Here is a 20,946-nt window from a genome sequence, read left to right as displayed (position 1 = left end):
CCAAACCAGAGAGTGAACTGACATCCCCTGCATTGCAAGGTGAATTCTTAACCACTGGACCACAAGGAGGTCCCAAACAATTTCCTATTATTCTCCTTTTATAGACAAGGGAATCTAGGCACAGAGAGGGTCAGTAACCTGCTCAAGGTCACACAGCTAGCAAGTGATAGAACCTGGATGCAAATTCAGACTGTCTGGCTCCTGAGCACCCCTCCCTTAACCAAAATTTACCTACTGCTCAGAGCCCAGGTTTCTTGACTCCAGTTTTGTTCTAAAGAATAAAGAGCCCTGCGGCCCCTTTGTGAGGCCGTTGCTCGCGGGGAGATCGAGGCCCCGCCCTGGCCACGGGCCACTCGGCTGCTGGCCACCGAGCGAGGAGAGCTGTGTTTTCTCTGAACACTGCTCAGAGAGGAGCCGGAAGGAGGAGGGCAGAAGAGCTGTCATAATTTCTTAAAGCCATGTCTGAGAAATGTTTCTGTGTAGCATCACCGATAGGCTTAAATGCATCTTCAGTAAGGGTATTACTCTGTCAGGAGGCACATTAATAGGAGTGACGTTCGTATTTGACAACCCCTCCGGCCAGGACACATCCAGAACTTACCCCGATGGGGTCCTGAACGCTGATGCGGGGCGGGCGGTGCCCTCTGTACTGGACTGTGGGGAGGATGGCCGCCAGTGGGGCTCCCTGTAGCCACTGTTCACCAGCCAGCGTGGAAGGATTTCAGTATCTGACAGGTCGGCTCGGCTGTTTGGGTGTGTGCCGTTGAGGGCAGCTGCGTGTCAGCTCTGCTTAAGGGATCTGGTGACATTTGGGGACGTGGCTGTCGATTTCTCGCAAGAGGAGTGGGAATGGCTGAACCCTGCTCAGAGCAGTCTGTACAGGACGGTGATGCTGGACAACTACAGGAGCCTGGTATCGCTGGGAGTTTCGGTCTCTAAGCTGGATGTGATCTCATTACTGGAGCAAGGAAAGGAGCCCTAGATGGTGGAGGAGGAGGGGCCGAGGGGAGCGTGCCCTGATTGGGAGTATGCATTTAAAAACAAGGAATTTCCATCAAAGCAAGTTATTTATGAAGAATCATCCAAACTAATGATGATGGGAAGAAGCCATCTTAGTTATAACCTCAACTGCTCCAGTTGGAGAGGAGACTCTAAAAGTAAGGACTGGTTTAAGAACCAGTTGGGAACTCAGGAGGTACATGCTAGTCAGCTGATCGTCACTCATAGAGAAATCCTAACTGAGGATCACAGTAATGAATATACTAAGTCCTGGCAAACTTTCCATCAGGATACAATCTTTGATATAAAGCAGAAACGTAATAAGCATGAGCCACAAAAGAGAAGTTACCGGAAAAAACCTGTCGAAATGAAACGTAAGAAAGTCTGTGTAGAAAAGAAACTCTTGAAATGTAATGAATGTGAGAAGGTGTTCAACCAGAGCTCATCTCTCACTCTTCATCAGAGAATTCATACTGGAGAGAAGCCCTACGCATGTGTCGAATGTGGGAAAACTTTCAGTCAGAGTGCAAACCTAGCTCAACATAAGAGAATCCACATTGGAGAGAAACCCTATGAATGTAAGGAATGCAGGAAAGCCTTCAGCCAGAATGCCCACCTTGCTCAACACCAGAGAGTTCATACTGGAGAGAAACCTTATCAGTGTAAAGAGTGTAAAAAAGCCTTCAGCCAGATTGCACACCTGACTCAACACCAGAGAGTTCATACTGGAGAGAGACCTTTTGAATGTTATCGAGTGTGGAAAGGCCTTTAGTAATGGTTCATTTCTTGCTCAGCATCAGAGAATTCACACTGGAGAGAAACCTTATGCATGTCACGTGTGTGCGAAAGCCTTTAGCCATCGTGGATACCTAATTGTACATCAGAGAATTCATACTGGAGAGAGACCCTATGAATGCAAGGAATGTAGGAAAGCCTTCAGCCAGTATGCATGCCTTGCTCAACACCAGAGGGTTCACACTGGAGAGAAACCCTATGAGTGTGTCGAGTGTGGGAAGGCCTTCAGCAACAGTTCGTCACTTGCACAGCATCAGTGAAGTCACACTGGAGAGAAACCTTACCTGTGTAAGGGATATAGGAGAACGTTTAGCCAGAATGCAGGCCTGGCTCAGCATCAGTGAATTCATACGGGAGAGAAACCTTACTAATGTAACGTCTGTGGGAAAGCCTTTAGCTACAGTGGGTCTCTAACTCTACATCAGAGAATCCATACTGGAGAAAGACCCTATGAGTGTAAGGACTGCAGGAAATCTTTCAGGCAGTGAGCACACCTCGCTCATCATGAGAGAATCCACACTATGGAGTTATTCTTGACTCTTTCCTCCCCCTCAGCCTCTATGTCCAGTCAGCTGCCAAGGTCTGTAGGCTTTATCTCCTAAATATGCCTTGAGTCTGACTCCATTAATCCATTTCCATTCTATCAATGTTTGTCCAGTACACAATAATCTATTTGACACAGACTGTGGGAATAGCTTTCTAACCCATCCTCCTGTATTTACCATTTCCTGTTAGAAATCCATATTGCAGTCAAACTTGTATTTAAAAGGTCTGACCATATCACTTCTCCTTGACCAAAACCCTTCGGTGGCATCCCATAGGGCTTAGGTCGAGGTGCACAATGCTCCAAATAGCCTGAAAGACCCCTGCCCCCCAATACCTTGTCCCAGTTTACATTTCAGAGTCCTGTTTCATGTGACTGTCTCATTCCTGGTCTACTTATCAAAATTCAGAATTCATACTGCAGCAACAACTAGATCGGGGTTCCAGTTCTTACTGTTCCATTTTCTAGCCCTCTAGTTCTGGAGAAACATTTTGTCCCTTGTAAGCATCCTGATGGGCTTCCGTCTATGGGATCACACAGAGTCGGACACGACTGAAGTGACTTAGCAGCAGCAGCAGCAAGCATCTTGTCTATTTCTATTATAGAAATAATAATGGTACCACCTCAAAAGTTAATGGGAGGATTAAATGAGATAATGCATGTAAATTGCTCAGCACAGTGCCTAGCATAATCAATAAACATTAATGTAAAATAAAAAGATAACTATGTATACAAAGAAAAAAAAAGAGCAAAGAGCTGTTTTCCTAGAAAGAGCTTTTCGATACCCGTTTTTTTTTTTTTTATTCATGAAGTCTTTCAGTCCTCTGTCCAGGGGTATAACATCCCATCTGGCCATGAACCACCTTGGCTTCTTTCCTCACTTCCGATATATCTGACAGCCAGTGTCAAAGCTAAAGAAAGACCAGACAATGAGCCAGACTATTCATTGATTCAGATAAGATCCCCAGGCCAGTAAATGTTCCCTGACTGGCCAGCTGCTGACCGCCATTCATCAACTAGAGGAATGGGATCTTTCCTGGCATCTCATTTCTTCCCAAGGTCCTACACCTTGAATGCTGGGAGTGGGGTGAGCCCCGTCTGTCACTCAGCTGGAGGAGGGCCAGTACAGCTCAACCCTGTGGAGGAGCCACTGCGTGTTGTCCTGCTTCTCTCCTTCCTCCTGTGAGTCTGTTGGTGCCAAGGTCATGTTCCCAAGTCTCCTCCTCGAGGATGCCTCGGTCTCTCAGAGACAGAAACAGAGACTTATGGGAAGTGAGCAGCTGCCCTCCCAGGAACTGGAGGAGGAAGAGGGTTGAGCAGCACAGTGAGTGAGAAGGAGAGAAGTTGAAGGAATTTGCAAAACTCGGCAGAGATGATACTTGATGGGCCTTAAAAGATTAACTATCAATAGGATGTAACCAACTGAAGCCATAGGAGGTGACATTCCAGGAAGAGGAAATAGCACCAGGAGACCCAAGATCATGAGAATAGAATTTTCTGAGAACTAAGCAAACTTTGGTGTGATGAAAAGTGGCTCAGGAAACTGACAGGACTCCAGACTGGGCGCATAGCCTGGGACCTAGTGTGGGGACACCGTGAGCCGTACCCCACAGTTTGGAACTTAGACTGGAGGCAAAAGGAAGAGGAGAGAGCTGTAAACGGAACTAGAAAATAACTATGGTACCCGGTGGAGGAGGAAATGGAAACCAAGCATCAGCTAAGACAATATATCCAGATTAAAGTAATAATAATAATAGCAATTTTTATTATTAAAGGACTCTGAACCAGAACTGTGGTTTAGGAGTTTCAAACAGCATCACCTCCTGAGCTGAGCATCACTGTGACTGGTGAGAGAGTATCCTGCTTACCAAGGGTGTTGGAACAAATAGGCTGAAAGCTGCCATGGGAGCCACAGTGTATCTTCCCTGCAGTTCAGAAGGATATCTCTGGATGAGAGAAGAGATGGAAGAGGGTATGAGCTAGCTATTGGAAAAGAACACATTTGAAACATTTAGTCATCAATTGAGTGGAAAGAAGGAGGAACTAGATTGGGAGAAAAACAAAATTCAGCAGCGGAATGAGCCGTTGCTCTGAGCTCCAGGGCACTACAGTTGGGTCAGAGGTGGCAATACTGTAGGTACATGAGGGACCCCCTGGTGCCCTGCTCTGTGGCAGCCAAAGGAGGGACCCTGGATGGGCTGGTCCCAGTCACTCAGAGCTCTCAGTCCACCATGGAGCTGAAGAGAGATACCAGCATTCACCTGCTCTCTTAGTAGACAAAGGAAAGGTTGTAGATTTTGAAGGGTCCCCCTCTTGTTTTGTAAGTTAACGTCATGCTGGAGTCTGAGAAACAGTGCCAAGAACCCTGAGCCCTGTTGCCCCTCACAAGGGGTCGTCTGAGCCTGTCATGGGTGCCACCCTCTTAACTTGATTTGTTTCCTTTAGGGCCAACTCTGTGACCTGGAATCCACATAAGATGATGGGCGTTCCTTTGCAGTGCTCTGCTCTCCTGGTTAGAGAAGAGGTATGTCTTTCCTCACTTGTGGCCACGTCTACAGTTGGGGTTGGATAGAGTAATGTGTGCAGTGACAAAATTAAGATAATTTTATGGAATGGAACAGTGAGCCACATCCACAGTAGGGGAAATTGTAAATGAGGATAGCTGTAAGGCCCTGCTCTTATGTCCAAATATAAGATGGTTATATTCTGACTAGACGAGACAGTCATGTTCCATGCATGGCTGAATTATTGTGCTTGTGAAAAAGGCATAGGACATTAGGTTGTACTCTGCTGCAGGGTCAACAGTGGGTCAAGAGAGAAATACCATTCAAATATTAGTCATGGGATTGAAAGAAGTGGGGTTTCAGGGTGAGGGAGGTGGCAGGCCCCCACTGGCCTCTGGTTAAACCACACTTGGAGTGGTTTGCTCAGGTTAGCATCTAATCATATAGAAGACCCCATCAAGCAAGACCTTCAATAGTGAGGAACATTAATCAACATGAACAGAGGTAGTTGAAAGAACTAAAGATGTTTAATCTAATCTAAAAAATGTTTAACTTAAAGGGTTGAGAGGAAAGCAGCCTTCACAACATAAATGACTCAAGTTGGAGAGATTTGGTTTTTATTTAAGGCTTCGGGGAGCTGGGTTAGTCACATTGGATGGTACAGCTTTGATGACAAAATCACAATAACCATGATTTGAAGTCTGACTTGGGGTCAATAAAAGTAATGCTTTTCTAAAAATTTAGCTGCCCAACAGGTCATGAATGCCTTATGTAGGAATAAATTCATCATCAGGGGAGCTGACTGAATGGAGATTAGACAAGCATTTGTTGGAAAGAGGATGGAAAGATAGAAGGGGCATTAATAGGGACTGACCCTGGAGGTCCAGGGTTAAGACTCTACGCTTACACTGCAAGGGGCAAGGTTTCAATTTCTTGGAACTAGGGTTGCACATGCCTCATGGCATGACCAAAAAAGAAGAAGGAGGAACAGCTCTAGGATCCCATTGAAATCCAAGAGTTCATAACATTTCTTTTATAGAGGTCCAAGGAATAACACCATGCTATCAGATGATATTCTGTGATAAGAGAGTTCTTGGTTTTCAAAAACAACTTGGACTATATTAGCTTAAAGAGTTGAAAACAAGTTTCATAATTTCAGGGAGTATCTGAACCTTTTATTGCTGATATGTTTTATAAATATCTGAAAAAAAAAGATATTTATGATGGTTTCTGAAGTTTATTTGATCAGGGGAATTTTTTTGACAGCAACTCTTTTACAGCCAGAAGCTATTCATGTATTTTAAATAGTTTGGAATATAGTGGCTCAGAATCAGGATATGATCTCACCTTTTTATCTGACTTCTACTTGTCCTTTTGTACAAGGAGACTGGTGCTGTCTGACCTTTTAGAGGTCATGTGCTCTGCGTTGCTTTTCCTGTCCCAGTAGAAGCTGGTCTGGTCCATCATTCCACACTCCCTGGGTGGTCTCCCTTAGGATTGAAGGCACCTAGCCATGAGCTTGCATGGCTGGGGAAAAAATGGTGCCAAGTTTCTTTGACCGTGAAACAAAATAGATTCACCTATTGCAATTTTTAGTCTTATTGGTTTTCGAGTCCAATTCAATGTCATTCTGCTGCTCTATTACAATTACATTGTATTGAATTTCTCCCACTCTCAAACAAATAACTTAATGAATTCCACCGAATATGATGTCCAGACTACAAGACTGAGCCCAAATCTGTTATTACCATCTGGGCACCTAGTCTGGTCTTTCAGGATCTAGATCAAATTTTAGCTGCATTTCATTTTAGTTTGGAGAACTTTCAAAAGGGGCTCTCACTTCTAACTTCAACCAAGTGATAACAGTTTAGTCTTTTCTTCTCTTGTCATGAGTCACAAAGGGAAAAAGTCAATGCCAAAACTTCTGTAAAATTACAATTACACTGTAGATAACCAAAGCGTCAAAGACTTCCTGTGGTTCGTGACAAATTGCAACGTGGTAAGGAGGCTGACGATGCTGTTTTAGTCAGAGAACATGATTCATTCACTGGTCTTTGAAATAGTTCAATCACTTTGCCACCCATTTTCCATAGTTAGCTTGTGGTGCCAGGGTGAATTAATGGTCATTGACAACGAAACTTTCCACTGTAACTACCATAAGCAAGTGAGCACGAAAACACAGTGCCCCAACTCTAACCCCTCTTGAGAGAGGAGCATGACATCTGAAAGATTCACTATTTTGAAGACCTCAGAGTGCCAATGTCTTTATTTTTTAGATTTTAGCATCTAAGGGTAATAGCAATGAATTGTACTGGGTTTCCCAGGTGACTCAGTGATAAAGAATCCTCCTGCCAAGCAGCTGATGGGGTTTCCACCCCTGGGTCGGGAAGATCCCCTGAAAGAGGAAATGGTAACACACTCCAGTATTCTTGCCTGGGAAATCCCATGGACAGAGGAGCCTGACAGTCTATAGTCCATGGGGTTGCAAAGAGTTGGATACGACTTAACAACTAAACCACCACCACCACAATGAATTGTCCTAAAAACTATGATTTCCATAAAGAACTCAAACTCTTCCAGCTAAATGGTAAAGTATTTCAACTCAATATGAATGAAATAGTAGGAGAATCACACTAATGATATTTTATAAAACCAAAGAGTTTTCAAAATAGTTTGATTAAGCAAAACCAGAACATCAGGACATCCTCCCAATGAACATTATACTCTGATTGTGATTAAAAAAAAAAATTGCTTTCTCACTGAAATTCACCTGAGCTGGATTTACATCCCAACTGTTCCTAGGTAAAAGCTACAGAGCAGCTTACATTAAGTTTTTGATGTTCAGTCTCATCTGTAAGATGGGAAATATTAATAATCAGCCACAATAAAGGATATTGTGAAGCTTAAGCAGAAATAAGCAACAAATTGAAAAAAAAAAAAAGATAAATGCCTTCTCTTAAAAAGGAGAGTAAAAGTATAAATATGCCCTGATGTTAACCTCTGGTAATAGCTGACCCTAAGCCATTTTTTCCCATAGAACTGCCTATCACAACAGTCTATCCTTCTCAGATACTTGTCTCACTTTTTTTCTCATTTGATTCTTAATGTTTTCTTTCTCCAGGATATTCAGCTCTTCTTTCTTACATATTTTTCTTAATAATTTCCATCACAATGTAAACCCAATACAACACATTATAAAGTCAGTTGAGAGTTTCCTAAGGGCTTCCCTGGTGACTCTAATGGTAAAAAATATGCCTGCAATGCAGGAGACCTGGGTCAGGAAGATCCCCTGGAGGATGGCATGGCAACCCACTCTCCAGTATTCTTGCCTGGAGAATCCCAATGGACAGAGGAGCCTGGCTGGCTGCAGTCCATGGGGTCACAAAGAGTCAGACATGACTGAGCAACAAAAGCACAGAGTTTCCTAGGTTTTCTCTTCTCTTCCAGGGATTGATGCAGAGTTGCAACCAGATGCATGCCTCCTACCTCTTCCAACAAGATAAACATTATGACCTGTCCTACGACACTGGAGACAAGGCCTTACAGTGTGGACGCCACGTTGATGTTTTTAAACTCTGGCTAATGTGGAGGGCAAAGGTGAGCACCCCGGAATTGGCTGAATGGCAACTAAAAACAGACGCTGTACCTGGTGACCCTTGTTAGGACATGTCAAAAATTGACTTTCAAATTGAAAATTATTTCCTCAAGACTAAGTTTCCTGAATTGTAGATCTAGTTAATCTGCATTCTACATGGGCAGAAATATAAGAAATCTGTTGTGTGTTTGTTTTGTGTTTAAGCCAAATTGCTTCTAATGCTCATTTATCTGAAAAACCAATCCATGTTGCTTTATACAGCAGAATCTGTGGATTCCTAAGAGGTGTTTCACTGCTCTTCTTGTCCCAACTCTTGGTTTTTACCCAGCGATTGATCATTTGGGTAGGTTAAATGTAGACTATTTGTTTGGAGAACAAAAAAGAAAAGGAAGAAATCAGCCTGATAGCCTGTTTTTGTCATTTCATAGAGTAACCTCTAGTTATAAAGCTTTTTTCAAAAACCCTGGAACTTCCTAGTGACCTCCTTTAGTTTGGTTTCTCTATTTACCTCAGAATTTAACTGTGGATGATCACCCCTCTCTCAGACATGGAACTCTGTAACTAATGTTGTGCGATACTGGCTGGATCTAATTATAGCTTCCAAGAGCACACGTGTGTGGTTAAATGTACGCAGGCTGGGAAGGTCAAAGATTTTATTTTTCACCTGGACCAGATTTCTAACTTCAATGTCACAGCTCGGTGACTTTCCACCTGGTTTCATTTATCTCCCACAGTGGGCAATGGCTAGAGCCAGTAGGGACATGCTGGAAAAACCCAACTGCTAGAAAAGTCCAACTATTAAAAGAGTATATGAGGAAACATGACAAAAGAAGAGATGAGAGGGAAGCTGGCGAGACCTAGGTCCAGTGTGTTTGGGAAATGGTCCACGGATTTGACTCTCAGCTTGCTTTCTTTCTTTCCTTTACTATTTAGTTATTTTATATATTTATTAAGACTGTGCTGGGTCTTTGTTTCTGGGCGTGGGCCTTCTCTAGTTGTATTGAGCAGGGACTATTCTCTAGTTGCAGTGCATAGCCTTCTCATTGTGATGGCTTCTCTTATTGCAGAGCCTGGGCTCTAGGGCTCATGGACTTCAGTAGTCACGTTGCACACAGGCTTAGTTGCCCTGAGGCATGTGGGATCTTCCCCGACCATGGATAGAACCCCTGTCCTGTGGATTGGCAGGTGGATTCTTAACCACTGGACCCCCAGGGACATCTGACTCTCAGCTTTCTAAGTATCCTACACAAAGAGGTGACAGGGTCAGCCCCATAGAAACAAGCAAATGACTTGGTCAGCTGGATGAGACCACAGAACGGCTCCTTCGTCAGGTCTATAGAAAGAGCTATGGACCAGGTCCACAGTACCCAGTCCATATGCTGGTCTTTAAGCAAACTGAATTTCCTTAAACAGTTCAAACAGGCGAATGCCTAATAAGAAAAAGAGGAGACTTAGGATTGAAACAGTCAACATCTATTGGGTTGGCCAAAAGGTTAATTCAGGCTTTTCTGTAACATCTGATGGAAAAATTCAAACTAACTTTTTGACCAACTTAATATTGTATGGAATCTTCTTAAAACCCATCCTGGAAAAAGGCAGTTTAACTAGAAAGATGGTCTTGCTTAATGCACAAAAATTCTTAGCTGGTTTCCAGGGGTGGCTGGACTACATGGTCTTCAGGCAAACCTCCATCATGTTATTTGGCCTGATTGAGTTTTCTTTAAGTATTGCTAAGTACAAGACAGCCACCCGGAGTGAGGCCCAGGGTGACTTATTGTCCCATAAAGGTGTGTGATGAGAGCTCAAATCCCTTGAGCTGGGCAGGGGACACCTTCCTCTTTTGAAAGTTGAGTGCCTGACAAGGATAGATATCTGGGAGACTCACTCTGTTGGCAATGACACTTGCATTTGGCAATAATAAATCCATCAAGAATGTAGACTTATTGGTGTACTCTCAGGCTGCTTTCAAATGAGCAGGTGTTTCATTTCCTTGATTGGTGGGAATGATAAAATGACAGAGGTAAACATCAGCTAGCAAGTTGAAGAAAGCTTGGTCTCTAAATATTGTTCAGTGTCCCTCTTTTTGTCTCTTGTTTCCCTGGTGTTTTTATTAAGATGATGATCATTAGCTATATTTACACAAAAATGTATCTGACACGGTTCATCGGATCCTGATGCTTCTTTTCCATCGGAAGCCTCCCTGCCAGCTTGGTGCAGCCGGCTGGTTCTCAGAGAAATCACGCAGAAGACATCAGGTGTGAACTCAACAGCAGGACCAATGAAGCTTGAAATAAAGGCAGAGGATCCAGTTTCTAAAGGGCTGAGATACAGGCACCAGAAGAGGGGATAAAAAGAGAGAGAGAAATCACAGTGGCTGTGTATGGACACATATGTTTTGCATTGAAAATTAGTTTATTATCATCATCCAGAATTTAAAATAGTTTCATTAGTTCTTGTACATCATATTTGTGTAAAGAAATCATTCATTTTCTGACATTCATATGTAAGATGTGAACAGAAATGAAGACATATGGATAACTCTTTATAATTAATGAAAGTCAACATATTGTTTCTGTGTAAAATACAGAGACTATAGTAAAGAACTTCAAAAAAGAACTTGAATTACTTAGAGGACAGGGACACCTATTTTTTAATTCCTTACACAAAGCCCTAAGTATCTAGACATCTAAATGACAAAAGCATCCATTTGGTTTTCAACTTAAAATAGCATTTTTTTTTTAAAAAAAAGAAATTATAATAGCTATTAAAGTAATAATCTCAGTCCTACAACCCAGATCAAGGGTAAGCACCCTCTGATACGCCTAACTCTGTCATAACGGCAGCCAGGGCAGAAGAAGTCACTCTTCCAAAGAAGAACCATGAGAGAGTTGACCATGTCATTCTATTTTGCATTTGCAAAAACAGTAATGAAGAGGAAGAGAAGGAATGTGACATTAATCTGCAAACCCTCTGTTATCCGATACACCTGGAGCATACAATGTTCCAGTGAATCCACATTTTCTCCTTAGTAAGACAAATCATGGGAAAATAGTAATCGAAGTGTAAATTCCTGTTCTTTCACCTATTAATAACAAATGGAGCTAAATGCACTGAAGGCAAATGTCATATTAAATCCAAGACAACTTGATTGGAGCAAATTAATGCCAAAAAAAACTGAGCCTCCTGATGTGGAATGCTAGAAGATACTCTGGATGGTGACATGATTTGTAAGCTCTTCACTGGCAAAGACACTGTGTCTGTCCTCAACTCTGTTCTTATTGGGTAAACCTTTTATTTTGTCTATTTTATTTTATTAGAGAATCCTAGAACTTGATTATTTTTCATCTTGACAGATTACCTCAGTTAAAACTCTGTGTAGATAGAAAAAAAGAAAAAATCTTAAAAGGAGTTCCTTTTTTCAGGCCTGCAGTGATGGCTTAATATGTAACTGCTGAGTTTTTACTGTAAATCTTGATGTTTGTATATGATTATGCAGATTGGCAGATTTTCTTATAGTTTTCTGGTTGACCTCCATAATTAAAGTGTAGATAGCAGTGGGACTGGCAAATGGCTGAGGAAAAAAAGAAACCAGGAGAAACTATTAAAGGGAAATGGATGTCTGGCACTCCTTACTGAGTGAGTGAATGTTCCCTTTCTCTCTAAAATATTAATTTTTTTCATAAGTGGCTATTGAGCATCTGTTGCTGAATGAGATCAGGGGCTACAGGTTCCAGGCTGGAAAGAGAAATTCACCAATGACCATCATAAAAGATAGAACACCAATTGGGAGATCAGGATTCAATACTATTATATATAAAATAGATAACTAATAAGAACCTACTGTACAGCACAGTATTCAACTCTCTGTAATGGCCTGTATAGGAAAAGAATCTTAAAAATGAAAGTGGATATATGTATATGTATAACTGATGACTCTGCGGTGAAGAATCTGCCTGCCACTTCAGAAGACCTGGATTCAATCTTTCAGTCAGGAAGATCCCCTGGAGAAGGGAATGGCTACCCATTCCAGTATTCTGCCCTGGGAAATCCCAATGACAGAGGAGCCTGGTGGGCTACAGTTCATGGGGTCGCAAAAGAATCTGACACAACTTAGCAACTAAACAAACAACAACACACAACTGAGTCACTTTGCTGTACACCTGAAATTAACACAGCATTATAAATCAACTATACTCCAATAAGGGCTTCCCTGGTGGCTCAGATGGTAAAGAATCTGCCTGCAATGCGGGAAACCTGGGTTTGATCCCTGGGTTGGGAAGATCCCCTGGAGGAGGGCATGGCAACCCACTCCAGCATTCTTGCCTACAGAATCCCCATGGACAGAGGAGCCTCATGGGGTTGCAAAGTTGGACATGACCGAGTGACTAAGCGCAGCATAGCACATACTCCAATAAACATTTTTTAAGAAATAGAATACAACTGGTTATAGAGGAAACACAGACAGACCTTGAAGAGTTAAAGAATGGAGAGCTCAGTCCTCATTTGAGAGCCAAGAATAATTTGTCAAGAACTGACCTTTGAGACTGATTATGAACAGGATGGATAGAATAAGTAAAACCTCGACCAGGACCAGCAGAGCTGGGCAAAAGGACATCCTAGCAAGATGGACAGGCAGGGGCTGAAGGGCATATGCTGAGCTAGTGGAGCATCTCAATTGACTGAAGAATAATTAGGATGTTACCATTCAGATGAGAAGTAAGAGGGTCTGAGTGGGTCCATCCAAACCATTATGAGTGTGTAAGGATGAGGGATAAGATAAAACATCTTTCTCCTGAACCTCCTTCAGCGTAGCCCTGACACTGGGAACCTACCGTCCACCCAGAAGTGGTCGTCTGAGCTTTCCGTTTCCTTCCCAGTGATTCAGGTCATGGAGAGGCATTGCCTAATAAGACTTTATAGATGTCTTTATCATTCTCACAGGAAGAGCTGTGTGGTCTGTAATGATTCAACAAGCATTTGATATTAATAGAATGAATTTTGGAGAATCTCCTAAAAACCTACAAAACCTTGAAAATAAAATATGGATCTTAATCTCATGAATACCCATTTTGAAAGGAGGAGCCCCAGACATACAGGCACATCAGAGTCCCCTGGTAGCTCTTCAGCCTTCATCTCAAGGGGGCAGATGGATTACTCCTGAGCTTAGCCAGAGTGGACTCCCAGACTAGCAGGGCTAGAGAACTCCCATCCTGTCTGTGGTAACCCCACTCCCTTTACGGTACAATCACACTCATTTCCAGAGCATTCATTTCACCTCGCTGTGTCTCTGTGTGGGAAATCGTACAGGCACCATCATTCCCATGTGACCAGAAAAGTTAGCCAAGGCCATATACCTGGACAGGGTCAGAGTCATACTGGTCCTGAACAGATCCTGGATCAGGTCCCTGCAAGTTGAAATCCAGTGCTAGACTGGTCCCAAGCATCCAGTTTGGCTAACAGTAAGCTCCTCTCCCTCTTACTTAACGTCCATCCCAAGTGGATGCAAACTGCCAGCTTGGTCCAAACCAGTGGTAAATCTTTGGCACCCACAGACTCTTTGAGCACATGGGTGATGGCCTGGATATCCAGGCATCAGGTGGACACTTGGAGTCACAGGAATCAGTCAGCAAGTGTGACAGTCCCTAGAGAAATGGATTTGTGAACCCACCAGCTCTCTTTAATGCAGCTTACACTTAAAAATGTTTCAGATGCTACAAGTCATCGTTCTGCCAGATCCCCCTTTTAGATGAGATTATGAGACTGTGTGTTAACAGGAAAGTGGGCCCATCTTATCTCCATTATTACTTCCTCTGGATATCAGGTTGGGTTAATCACTGTTAATGTCTGTTCTCGGAGTTCCTGGGATGAGCATTCGCTGTTTCTCTAAGCTTTCCTTTAGTACTCCACGCATACCAGTGGAGTTAGGAGTAAAGCCATGTGAAAAGTAATTCCCTGGTGTTGGGGTCCCCAACCTCCAGGATCTGATACCTGATGATCTGAGGTGGAGCTGATGTAATGGTAATAGAAATAAAGTGCACAGTAAATGTAATGTACCTGAATCATCCTGAAGCCTTCTCCCCACCCCCGGTCTGTGGAAAATTGTCTCCCAAGAAACCAGTCCCTGGTGCCAAAAATGTTGGGGACCGCTGCCCTAGTGTATCCTGTTGTCAGTGAAATAGCTGTAGTCCAAGGCTGTCATGTTGTTTTTCACAAGTCCAGATCCTGGGCTTCCAAGAGTTGGAAAGTAAAAGACCTCTGTGATAATGTTCACCCATGACAGACATAGGAGTGTTAGTTGCTCAGTCGTGTCCGACTCTTGGCGACCCCATGGACTGTAGCCCACCAGGCTCCTCTGTCCAGGGAATTTTTCAGGCAAGAATACTGGAGTGGGTAGCCATTCCCTTCTCCAGGGGATCTTCCTGACTCTGGGATCAAACCCGGGCCTCCCTCATTGCAGGCAGATTCTTTACCACCTGAGCCACCAGGGAAGCCCTATTTATCCCCAAAGGGGAAATCTAATAAGCTTTGCAAAATGACAGGCTAATCGAGCATCTGTGTGCCTCTCAAGAGTCAGCAATTCTTTTGTTCAGAACATATTCATTGAGCACCTACCCTATTTTTTCTATAATGGGAGTACATTGGTGAACAAAAGTGGGATCTGGAAATGGCAAATTCACCTGATGGGCAGGGACTCAGCAGACATCCTGGAGGGGGAGGGGCGGTCTCTGATGATGCTTTTTATCTGCAGGAAAAGAATAGCCAGCCCTCCTGTCATAATGACTTCCATAATTACTCCTCTGAGTGGCAGTTGCAAATTTTCCCCTCGAGTAATCAAAATAATTAGCTGGGGAATAGAGGCTCTGAAAGAAAGGGATTCTGCCGTAGAGAGCTGTGACGACCTGACAGGAACAGGGGCATCTGATATGGACAGCATGAAAGGAGGAATAATCGTCAGAAAAGCCTCCAGACACATGGTCTCGTGTAAGCAAAGTGCTGGGGCAGAGCAGAGGCCAAAGGCCCCGAAAGACCACCAGTGTCCAGAGAGCTGCATCCCCCCATCTCACCTGAGAGCTCGCCCGCCTTCCTCAGCTTGACTGCTAAGCTCTCTTCTTCTCTCGTGTAGGGGACCACCGGGTTTGAAGCACATATTGATAAGTGTTTGGAGCTGGCGGAGTATTTATATAATATCATCAAAAACCGAGAAGGTTATGAAATGGTATTTGATGGAAAGGTATGTATTCTGATTTCTACAGTGCCTCCCCCTGCAAAGTTTAGTCCTTTCTAACTCTTTGTGGTTTTAAAAAATATTTTATTTACGTATTTAGTTGGCTGCACCAGGTCTTAGTTGCAGCATGTGGGATCTAGTTCCCTAACTAGGGATTGAACCTGGGACTCCTGAATTGGGAGCGCAAAGTCTTAGAAACTGGACCACCAGGGAAGTCCCCATTCCAGTTCTTCTCACTGATGTTTTTTGAAGTTAAGCATGTACTGTCCAAGTAAGTGAGACCATGACAAAGGAGAAGCAGTGGGGAGGAGGTAACCATTTAGAATGGAAGTATATATCCAACTCTCTCTCTCACACACACAAATACTGTATAATGGTGTGAAAGTCAGGCAGTTCAAAGGTGATCAGATGTTTAAAAGTAGGATTGTATCTAGAAGCTGCAGAACAGATTTGAAATTTGGAATTTTCAAATTTGGAAATTTCAGATTTTCAAATCCTTGAAATTTTCAAACTTGCCTGTTTGAGCTGAGCATGAATTTTACTTTCCTCTTCATAGCCTCAGCACACCAACGTCTGCTTCTGGTACGTGCCTCCGAGCTTGCGTGTCCTGGACAACAATGAAGAGAGACTGAGCCGCCTCTCCAAGGTAAGGACTCGCGCTCCTCTGATCTGGGTCTTGGTGTGTTTAATGGGCCTTTAATGTCCATATCATCCTTACGACAGATGTGCATGTCTTTAGGGAATATCTGTCTTCAGCCATGGTCACAGGTCCCCTGCCCTCTGTGGCTTCCTGCAGAGCCAGGACACACAGAACTGGTCTGCCCAGACTTTTAACAACTCAACTGCTTCTGTGTTCTGATAGAATGTTTATGAGGGCTGAAAATAAGCACTAGGTCATACCTTTCCTGGCTTTACAACTTAGCGGGAATCTGTTGAAATTACTGATCTGCCAAGAGAAACTGGTGCTTAAGTGCAAATGTGGAAGAGACTCCAGGCCCCAGAAATGGGTAGAAAACAAAACTGTTGCTGATCCTCTTGAGGAGCCAGGTTGATTGTTCACATTGAGTACTTTGAGGATTAAAATCTCATTGCAAGCCAGTGCTGATATTCAAAAGTCACATGTTCATAATTCCATTCCCTTTGAATCTATCCTTCATGTAAGACAAATACAACTGTGATAGAGGGCATGGCTCCCATATTGAACTGAGTTGCTGACTGTAAAGATCTGGCATAAGCCCAAAGCTTCCCTGATATCTACATCCCTGTTTACCTATTTGCAGACATGAACCGAAAAGATCAATGTTATATTTACAAACTCCAGTGGTAAAATATGTGGACAGGTCCTGCATATAGTTGGACATAATTTAAATATGTATGCCTCATCCTGGGAGCTGTTCCTCTTATGCCACTCTTTACGGCCAATAAGGACTCAGGGAGCCCTCCATGTGCAAACAGTGCTGTGCTGATAAAAGAAGTGAAAGATCCCATCCTTGCCTTCCAGGAGCTTACAGTTGGGTACAGAGATGAGGTATATTTTCACATAAGTGAGGGGATGATAGGAATTAGAATATAGACCAACTCTATGGCTAAGGATCATGTACTTACAACTTAGAGAAAATATGCTAGTGGTCTACAGAAGTCAGGAAAGGCTTCCTCATGGGTGGAGGACTATGTGGAGCCTTGGAGTCTTTGTAGGATGCAAACTGGAAGAGAAGGGATTCTAAGCAGAGAGAACAAATGTGCCATGGTGAGACTCAGGATGATGTGAAGGGATAAAAATATGTGCAGTGTATCCAAGGGATATGGAATAAGGAGGCCTTGTCAGAGTTGCAGATTCATTTGGGTGAGCCCTGGGAGCTGAGTCCTCAGAACTGGTGACTAAAAGGCATTTGTGCTAAACTAAAGCACTTAATTTCATACACAATAGAGGACCAACGGCTGTAATTATCCATCGGACATAAGTGTGGTGAAATCTTGTCTGGGATCCAGCTCCATAATGTTAACTCCTTGTGGGTGCAGCTTTTTGCCTCAGCTGATTCTTCATCACTATTAGGAAATATATTTCAAATCATCTTATGAACCAAGGAATTTAAAAAGAAATTATACAAATGAACTTATTTACAAAACAGATACAGACTCACAGACTTAGAGAAAGAACCTGTGGTTGCCAGGGGGAAAGATGGGGGATAGGATAGTTTGGGATGGACAGGTACACACTGCTGTATTTAAAATGGATAATCAACAACTGTATAGCACAGAGAACTCTTCTCAATGTTATGTGGCAGCCTGGATGAAAGGGGAGTTTTGGGGAGAATGGATATATGTATCTGTATGGCTTTGCTGTCCATCTCAAACTATCACAACATTGTTAATCGGCTATATTCTAATACAAAACAAAAAGTTTAAAAAAGAAACTAGGAAGCTTTAGGACCTCAAGAATGAAAATTGCTGTAAGATCTCAAAAATCTGCTTATTTTCACGCATCACTTGATAGGGAGGCTTACATCTCGGTACCCGGTCTCTGAATTTTGTCTTGCTTCCAATGTTTTTATATTTACTGAAGGATTAAAAAGTCTCCCAAATGTTGTGCTGCTAACCTCTTTATGCTTGGAACCAACATCAGATTCTTCCTGTTGTCAAAAAATACTAAGTAGAAAGTCAAAGATAAGGTGTCAATCTCCTGATAGACCACCGCTGATTATTCCTTTCAGCACCTTTGAGATCTTGGATGTATTAAACTGTTCTAGCCCTCTGTTCTCATAAAAAGTGGGAGCAGTTCCTTTAAGGGAAAACAGATATGGTTCTGATTGTTCCGTTAAAGACTCAAAATGCTACTTGGCACTGGATTCTTTGATAATAGGAGGAATCCCTGGGAAAAGCAGTCATCACAGTGGTCTCATCTCTCCCACAGGTGGCTCCCGTGATTAAAGCCAGGATGATGGAGTATGGGACCACAATGGTGAGCTACCAGCCCTTGGGTGACAAGGTCAACTTCTTCCGCATGGTCATCTCAAACCCTGCAGCAACTCACCAAGACATTGACTTCCTGATTGAAGAAATAGAACGCCTTGGACAAGATTTATAATAACCTAGCTCACTAAGCTGTTTCAATTCTCTAGGTAGACAATTAAGTTGTCACAAACCATGTAAATGTATTTGTAGTTTGTCCCAAAGTAAATCTATTTCTATATTGTGGTGTCAGAGTAGAGTACAGTTTAAAAATCAAAAATTAACAAACATTATTCCTTTTAAAAATCGTTTCTTAAGTTTAGAACACCTCTGTAATAATTAGTGACAAAAGGCTGTGTTCTAATCAATAAGGAAAAGCTTACAATTGTTATAAATATTTCCCTACTTTTAATATAGTGTGCAAATCAAACTTTATTTTCAAGTCAGAGTAGTAGGGTTGAATAGTGCCAAATTGCCCCTGAATCATAAAAGGTTCTCTGGGGTACAGTGAAAAGGATAAAGTAAATATAAAATATATGTTGACAATAAAAAAAAAAACTCTTGCCTTTTTCATAGTATTAGAAAAAAAATTTCTAATTTACCTATAGTAACATATCAAGTGTATTTAAATACATATAATTTTACAAAAGGAAAATATATATATTAAAAAGAAATCCTATTTTGTAACATATAGATTTTTATTTTATATGGGTTATACAAACTGCAGGGGCAGATATAAAAACTAAGCCAGATTTTTTTTTTCTCTTTCTTTGAACGGAGGCACAATTGAACACTTAGCAAAGTTATTTTGAAACATAGGCCCACAAAATTCTTTAATAGTATGACGCCTTCTTTCTGTTCAGGCTCTTACAAAATAAATGCAAAAGAATACGGCAGTTTCTTTAAAAAGTGGCTGGTCAGCTCAACAGTAAGATTCTCTTCCTTTTCGGTTTTTCACCCATTGGACCTTAGCAGACCCGCACTGTAGGCCTGACAACTGAGCTTCATCTTAGACTAAAGAGGGTAATCATCTCTATTTTTATTTTCGTTCAGCCTGTTCTAAACAGAAGGTGAATGCTGGTTCTTGCGCTGTCTTCCTAGACAGTATTCTCTTATGAAGTCATTTGGATTCCTTAGAGAAAATAAAATCTAAACAGCCAGAGCAAAGAGGAGTGAGACACACTCCAGATGTGGCGAGCCCAGAAAATTACACTTGGCCTTCGGTGTCTCTGTGAGAATAGTGACGTCATCCTGGAGGCCACATCACCTGTCCAGGGAGGAGTCATTTCCCTCCCAGGCCAGTGCTTATTCCCATTCCCTCCCATTCCGAGCCACAGAAGTCCTTCCTGCTGAGTTCCCCATCTCTGGGATCCCAAATAATTAATTTCTGCTCCATGAGGGGTTATGAGGAAATGAGCTCCTCACCCAAGATTTTTTTCATATATATATATTTATGTATTTATTTGGCCGTGCCAGGTCTTCGCTGTGGCACGCATGATCTTTAGTTGCGGCATGTGAACTCTTAGTTGTGGCATGCGGGATCTAGTTCCCTGACCAGGGATCGAACCTGAGCCCTCTGCCTTAGGAGCTTGGAGTTTTAGCCATTGAACCACCAGGGAAGTCCTGTTACCCAGGATTTTGAGACAGCATCTTAAGACCCTTCTATCTTCTGTGTCACATTAAAATCAAAGTGACTGGAATATAGAGAGGACATATGCTCCATAGAATTCAAAATAATATTCTAAAAGTATCCTTCTGCCCCTGCACACCTGATGGAGAGACATGAGCTAACAAGAGCTCTCATAGGTATTTATGGGGTACAGACTGTCAGGTTCCAAGTGCTAGTGGAGGACTATATGTCCTGCATGTATATCCACATATATGCAGACTGTGGATGCACATTTAGGAGCATTCATCCTTTCTGTATGGACCACTCAGATCTGTGATGAGGAAGACTGTAGGTATATGATGGAGGGGAGAAGACCCCATCCTTCATCCTGTAGCAAAGCTCTCTCACTTGACCATGGGATCCAACCACCTGCAAGCTTCATGAGCTTGCCCCTATATCTCTCCCCTAGGTTGGATACGTAAACATTGATACTTGAGATGCACATGGCTTTGGTCCCTCTCAGTCTAAGAAGCAAATGGATTTCCTGTGCCTATTAGACTTCCCAGGTGGCGCCAGTGGTAAAGAACCCGCCTGCCAATGCGGGAGACATAAGGGACATGAGTTTGATCCCTGAGTCAGGAAGATCTCCTGGAGAAGGAAATGGCAACCCGCTCCAGTATTCTTGCCTGGAGAATCCAGAGGAACCTGGCTGCCTACAGTCCATAG

General features: G+C 42.7%; 1 protein-coding gene and 1 pseudogene across 1 annotated transcript in view; both read left to right on the top strand.

Moving 5' to 3' along the window:
• GAD2 (glutamate decarboxylase 2) overlaps window positions 1–18,747 on the top strand; it is a 63,372-nt gene extending 44,625 nt beyond the window's left edge. Inside the window, exons 12-16 of the mRNA XM_055424510.2 lie at window positions 4,784–4,862; window positions 8,290–8,439; window positions 15,561–15,668; window positions 16,219–16,308; window positions 18,574–18,747. Coding sequence (XP_055280485.1) covers window positions 4,784–4,862; window positions 8,290–8,439; window positions 15,561–15,668; window positions 16,219–16,308; window positions 18,574–18,747 — 601 coding nt within the window. The remainder of the gene's footprint in view (window positions 1–4,783; window positions 4,863–8,289; window positions 8,440–15,560; window positions 15,669–16,218; window positions 16,309–18,573) is intronic.
• LOC148775448 (uncharacterized) lies at window positions 791–2,396 on the top strand (annotated as a pseudogene).
• Window positions 18,748–20,946: the final 2,199 nt, after the last annotated feature.

Source organism: Moschus berezovskii, chromosome 15 (assembly GCF_049115385.1).
Source record: "Moschus berezovskii isolate FMDL1 chromosome 15, NW_MosBer_1.0, whole genome shotgun sequence".
Taxonomy (NCBI): Eukaryota; Metazoa; Chordata; class Mammalia; order Artiodactyla; family Moschidae; genus Moschus; species Moschus berezovskii.
Note: the sequence above shows the minus strand (reverse complement) of the source record. Positions and strands in the feature narration are given on the sequence as shown.